Source organism: Dioscorea cayenensis, chromosome 18 (assembly GCF_009730915.1).
Source record: "Dioscorea cayenensis subsp. rotundata cultivar TDr96_F1 chromosome 18, TDr96_F1_v2_PseudoChromosome.rev07_lg8_w22 25.fasta, whole genome shotgun sequence".
Lineage (NCBI taxonomy): Eukaryota > Viridiplantae > Streptophyta > Magnoliopsida > Dioscoreales > Dioscoreaceae > Dioscorea > Dioscorea cayenensis.
The window spans coordinates 15,604,725-15,611,378 of record NC_052488.1 but is presented as its reverse complement, the minus strand read 5'-3'; the positions used below and the strand labels follow the sequence as shown (position 1 = coordinate 15,611,378).

General features: G+C 28.8%; 1 protein-coding gene across 1 annotated transcript; it reads right to left on the bottom strand.

The window, feature by feature from the left end:
- Positions 1-1,354: 1,354 nt before the first annotated feature.
- On the bottom strand, positions 1,355-3,528 carry LOC120282624 (nudix hydrolase 4-like). The gene is made up of 5 exons (XM_039289460.1): positions 3,325-3,528; positions 2,718-2,826; positions 2,463-2,546; positions 1,715-1,843; positions 1,355-1,598 (listed from the first exon to the last, which is right to left on the bottom strand). Exons 1-5 carry the CDS (start codon positions 3,396-3,398, stop codon positions 1,458-1,460), a joined length of 537 nt encoding a protein of 178 aa, XP_039145394.1. The 5' UTR covers positions 3,399-3,528; the 3' UTR covers positions 1,355-1,457.
- Positions 3,529-6,654: the final 3,126 nt, after the last annotated feature.

The window sequence follows — 6,654 nt, the reverse complement described above, 5'->3', positions numbered from 1 at the left end:
GTATTAGTAGTACTATTAGTATCAGCATTAATATTATTATTAGAATTAGTATTATTAGTATTAGTATTAGTATTAGTATATTAGTATATTAGTATTAGTATTATAATAACTTCAATGAAGACCTATTTTATTAATTTGACATTGAAAAAGTCCTTTTAAGAATGCACATCTAAATAACTTCATACATATAAAAGTAGTGTTGCATTAACTTATCTAAACATAAAATACAAAAAAGTATTTAATTTACTCTAAGAAGCATTTTTTTTTAAAAGTCCTTCTATTAAACTGAAAAAAAAGTACTTTTTTTAAGCCAATCCAAACAAGCCTTATAGCCCAAGAGACCATATCCAAAGTACATGGGAATTTTTTTTAGGCAAGAGTGGTATCCTTTATTTGGTTAGTTGGAGCGATACTACACTTAGTAAATCTAAGGGGATTTAATTAGGTCTAAAATCAGAAAATGGCTAAAGTTGCATTGATAGAAATAAAATAAAATAAATAAATAAATGCCTAATTTGCTCAATTCCAAGGATGTCTCTTAGGTTAACATCCTCAAAGTTAATTATGGCATGATTAGGCCTAGGATCTCCTGATACCTCCCAAGTGCTCATGATTCTTTAGGGTGTTATGCAAAACTATTATAGTTATTAGACCTCATGTATATGTGGCTTCAATCCATCAATCCTAACAACACTTCTTTTGTTGAATATCCCTAGTGCTATAAAATTCCTATCAACGTTGAACTAACTTTCCTAGCTTGGGATCTGGACGGTTTGAAATATATTCTTGGCAATAAGTTAAAGCCATGACTCAGAGATATATTGATCCAAATTCACCTCATCTAATAGCAATAGAATCTCTATTGTTGTATACTCCTTTATGGTTAGTAGAGACACGAGACATTATTTATGTAATGGTTGGGATAATCTTTGAAAATTAAATGTGGCTCATGGAAAAAAAAATTTCTTGTGGTTGGCATTACATGGAAGAATAGCTACTTTTAATTTAATTTAATTATTTATTTATATTTATTTTTTTATTTTTAATTTTTTGCCTGAAATCTGGGTTAACCAACTCTTTATGTTTTTTGTGGCATGGTTCAAGAGGATGTTGAGCACCTCCTTCACTCATGTTATAAAATTCACTAGCTATGCCATAAGTGAGTAAATTAACTGGCTAGCATATTGAATTTGAGAATGGAGTTCATGATACTTGTTGGTTGCAGTACAGCAAATCAAATGAGAAGAAAAAGTTACCATCTGTTACTACTACTTTTATGTAGCTCATTTGGAATGCTGTAATGCCATCTTCAGAGGAATAAGGCTAAATTTCTTATGGATTACACACGGAGCAATTAACCTTGTCAAAGAATGCTCCACTGTTGCTAATAATTATGTGGGACATTACATTAACCTTAAAATATATATTTCAAGAACGACATTATTTGGTTGACCTAATTACATTGAAACATGATCTATTTTTCTAAATGATTTAAGGACTTTGATATCTACTTGAACTGGTAGACTTGCAACCAATCTCTCCAATGCTTCTGTCATCCATTGATGTTGGCACCCTGCCCTCACTTCTTCAACTGTTACCTATAAATAATGCAAAACAATAGAAATAATATATTATTTTTTTGGCTTTTTAATTACATGAAATATATATATATATATTAATCTAAATTTATTTACAGAAATTAAATTATTCTTACCCATTTCCTCTTGCGAGTGTCCATTTCAGGCCATTGTAATAGTTCTTTTGTTACATTCAAACCAAACATAAATCCCTCGTGAAAATTGTTATTTCTTTTACTTCTATAAAGCCATTTACCAAGATCACACTGCAATAAAAATATCATATTTTTTTATTAAAAATATATTAATTTAATTAAAATAAATAAATGTCGGTATTTATTAAAGATTTAATTTTCCACTAATAGAAATTTAAACTTTTTCTGGGTAACCATCTAAATACCTTAAATGTTTATATGACTTCTAAAATATTATAATTATATGTATATATCTAAAGAACAAACAAAATTAATTATATGGACCTTAATGCCAAATAAATTGACTATTTTAATATAAAATTAATAACAGATTAAAATGAAAAACATTTCAATATATATGTATATATATATATATATATGAAGTGAAATTAATATTATTTATGTTTTAAGAGATACTTTTATCTCTTAAAACATAAAATACTATTATCTTATTAATAAAATATAAGTTATTTAATTAATTTTTATATGAGTCAGTCAATTCAAACTTGGAAGCATTGCAAGCAACTGTCCTTTTTTTTTTTAAGTACAGAAACATTAATCATCTTTTATAAGACCAGAAAAAAAAATTAAGTGTTATTCCAAACTCCAAAGGCAATAAAAATAAAAATAAATCACCCTTTGAATTTTTAAGTTTAATCCACGGCAATCCGAATGAAATGGAGATACTAACCTCAATAGTTCCAATTACACCAGCTTCCTCCATTGCCTCCCTGAATGCAGCTTGTTTCATACTCTCATCAATCTCCCATCCTCCCTATTTATTATTACAAATTAAGGTCAATATATATATCAACATTAATAATGCATTGCAATTGGTGGATAATATAAGTAGAAAAAGATTAATTCATCCTAATTCATGCTTGCATTGCTTCAAGTGTATGAAAATAAACTTACATACATATATATATATATATATATATGATACCTTTGGGAACATCATTCCATGGCCCTTTTGAGAGGTGATCACTAAAATTTCCAACACTTCATCATCAGAGATCTTTCCTTCTTCCTTCTTAAGTCTGTAAGGAATACATCTGGAAAAACCCCCAAAAAATAAAATATAAAAAAGCAACAACAACAACAACAACAAAATGAGTAAATTAAAGAGATAAGCTACGGTTCCTAAAAGCACTACTTTGATTAAGCTTATTTTACTATAAGTTGAAGTTTACTAAAGAATGTGATAAATTCCTAAAATTCTTTTAATATAAGCTAAGGTTTATAAGAGTGTTAGAATGAGCTAAAGTTACTAAAGTCCTTTTGGTTCAGCTTAGTCTTAATATAAATTAAAATTCATTGAAAATGAGCAAAGGTTAGCATGTAAGCTAAGATTATCAAAGCTTTTTTGGCTCCGCTTATCTAAATAGTAAGCTAATATCTATTATTGGGGTGAGAATAAACATTTTTGGTTATCCTTATCTTAATATAACCTAAGGTTTGTATATATATAAAGGAAGAATGAATGAATGAGTTGCATATACAGGAAAAGGTGATCTATCTATATATATATATATATATGTACGTAAACATACCCAACAACGAGACGATAGCCATTGGAGTTGTATCTTTGTAGTTGTCTTCCTTGGCGAGACACCAAACCAACCATTCTTTTCTTTCTCTTTCCTTTGTTTTTGTCTTTGTCTTTCTCTTCTTAACAAAAATGAAAGCCTTCCAAGAAGGAAGAGATGCAATAATCCTTCACTTAGCTTTGAATGAAGTCTTTCAAGAACTATGCAAGCTTGCCAATCAGTACTTGTTGGCAGGGCCATTACATATATATATATATATATATATAAAAGAATAGAGAGTGGTTGGTCGTGATGGCTTTCTTCAGGTCTGAGAGATGGATTATATAAAACTGGTTGACAGATAAAGATGCAGTGGCTGGACAAAGTTGAGTCAGAACGTTTACTTCCGAAGTATTATAATATTTATAGTTTAGACTAATTAAGATAATAAAAAATGTGTGTATTTATAGTTTAAGCTAATATATAAGTTGTGTATTATAATGTGAACAATTGTATAGCGCAGTGGTATGACACAAGAGTGTAAAGAGAAGGCAAAAGTTTAAAATTTTCCCCCAATAATACTGTTTATGTAATGTATATTTTAGTTCAGTATTAATCATAGACATGGGTGTGGGTCCCATGTAAGAGAAACAATGTTCTATAGGATTGTAGAATATAGGGATTTCTTTAGGAGCTCTGTAAGTTAACATAACTGGTGCACCTCCGTATCCGTCTGTTCTTTTGACAATTCTTTAAATAAAAGGTGTTGTGGCATATTAATAAAAAAAAATTATGTATTAAAATATTTAGAGTTTATAGTTTATAGCGAAAAAAAAAAAAAATAGATAAAGAGATCCAGAGACTTTCATGTTCTCCATTGGGATTAAAGCAACAGCCCCTGAATTAAATTTTGTGACTTTATTTGTTTTAATATTCTTTGGCTAAAATATTTATTTTACCTTTCGAATGTATCAGCCTTTCATTTAATGTGAACTTATGCAAATGTCTCGTATCTCTTGACATCGACTGTACGGTTGTATAAAGAAAACAAAACGAATAAATTCATACAATTCAAAAATAAATAAATAAATAAATAATTGTTATAAATATATATTATATAATGGATGGTACTGTAGCAGCAGGCGGCGTTACTGTAACATCATCTAGAAAAGAGACAAGAGGTGAACCCGGTACTGTTACTATTCCACCAACCAGGGTATTTTGGACCTCGGATCAAATCGATCCTGGCCATTCATTCAACTCTTGTAACCCTATAAATACCCCCTCATTTGTATAATTTGTGATATAAGAGAAGAGAAAGAAAAGAGAGAAATAAGAAGAAGAAGAAGAGGTGAATTTTACAGGGTTTCTGGTAATCACTCTGGCTCTCTATTCTTGTTACTCTATTTACATTTATAATATATTCTTAATAATAATCTAAATTTTAGGGGTTCTGAATTTATAATTTTTTTGTTTGATAAAGATGACAAGCACCAGAATCCAGGGACGTGCTCGTGTGGGGAGCAATGCTCAATGCCGACCCACATGCTCTCACCTTGCGTAGGACATGAGGTTCGATCTCGGGTCCTCTCCGAAACGAATATCCTATACAAGGAACCCTATACCAATTGACTCAAAGGCTGTTGATTGAATTTATAATGTTGAGAGATCTAAATCAACCTATGTTTCTTATAAGAAAAATATCATTTGAAATTTATGAATATCTAAGTATAAAACAGTACTGATGCAGGATAAAAATAAAGTTAGACAAAGCATCCCTTGACCAACAAATTAAGAACAATACTTAGTTTGAATCCTTTTGTGGAGTTTTCTTATGGTTTCAACTTAACATGTTATCAAGGTGTGGGCTCAATTTCTTAAAACCGTGTTTTCTTTTTCCCTCGAATTTGTTTTTATTTGCTTATGATTCAAGTACTTTGAATCCAATATATATTTTATTCTATCAAACCTCGTTTTCTAATGATCTCAAGTCTCACAAAACATGTAAAATGAAAAAAATGTGGAGACATAGTTAATTAATGTTGTCATTGTTATTATAAATATAACATATATGGAATCTTAATTCTTTCTTAATATAATATAATATTAGCTAGGAGATCTGATTCATATAAAATTAATATTTAAAAGGGAAAAGCAATGAAGAAAGTGATGTTGAAAGTGTGTTTCAATTTCATGTGTTTCTTAACTTTTATATATATATAGTATTACAAAGGGACAAATCCCCATATTAGTCAAACGACTGCTTGGAGTTAATGCCTCACAAATGTTTAATTTGGATTAATTGAGGTATGCATCGGATTCAAACTACTATAAAATTAATTTTTCTACATAAAATTGGAATATTTATCACTTTTTTCTTTTTCTCAAGGGATTTAGAATTAATGTTGCTAAGTGCTAACCACCTAACCAGGGTGCCTTTTGGCCACGTGTTTCTTTTGCATCAATGCTTGCTAATGAGTTGAATAATTTGTCACGCATGTCATATTTTGTCTTGATTTGTTCTAGTCTAAGTCAAACCTAGCTAAAGTTGTACACACACACACACACACACACACAGAGAGAGAGAGAGAGAGAGTATTGAATTAATTGAAGAAGTTTGAATCAAATTTGGATTCTAAAACTCTATAGGGAGAGTTTTTTTTTTTTAAGATTTATTATGACAGTTTTTAAAAAATTTCTTAATTTGGGTTGAATAAATGTTTTTTTTACTTATTGATATAGTGGATTTTATATCAATAGCATGGATATTTTTTCTAATAATTTTTACTTAGATTTTATTTGTGGTGTAAATGGGCCGGATATAAAAAAATATAGAGTTAAAAAGAATCTTTTTAATATGTTTTGGGAGAGAATTTTTATTATGTCACTCTTTAATTTCATCAATATTAAAATCAAAATTTTAAAAATTCATTAATTACCAAACTTGAGTCCAAATAGAAACAAAAGGTTAAAAAATTTATTAAGATTTAAACAAAAAATTGCTTTTTAGCATTTGGTTGGGCATATAAATAAATATGATTTTTCTAAGATATATTGGATATAAATTATTTTTAGAAGAATATGCAAGCACTTTTAATAATAATAATAATAATAATAATAATAATAATAATAATAATAATAATAATAATAATATGCAAATTCAAGTGAATAAGGCTTGATCATGCATGAGGCAATGAAGCACAGATCTCAAACATGAATCCCTCTAAAAAGTTGTGGCTATTACTAACTCATTTTAATTATATTGAAGTTTACTAACAGTTTGAACATTTTGAACATGAAGCTAGCTAGATTAGTTAATGTGGGTTTCTTTTACATTTTGTCCGAAAATGTTTG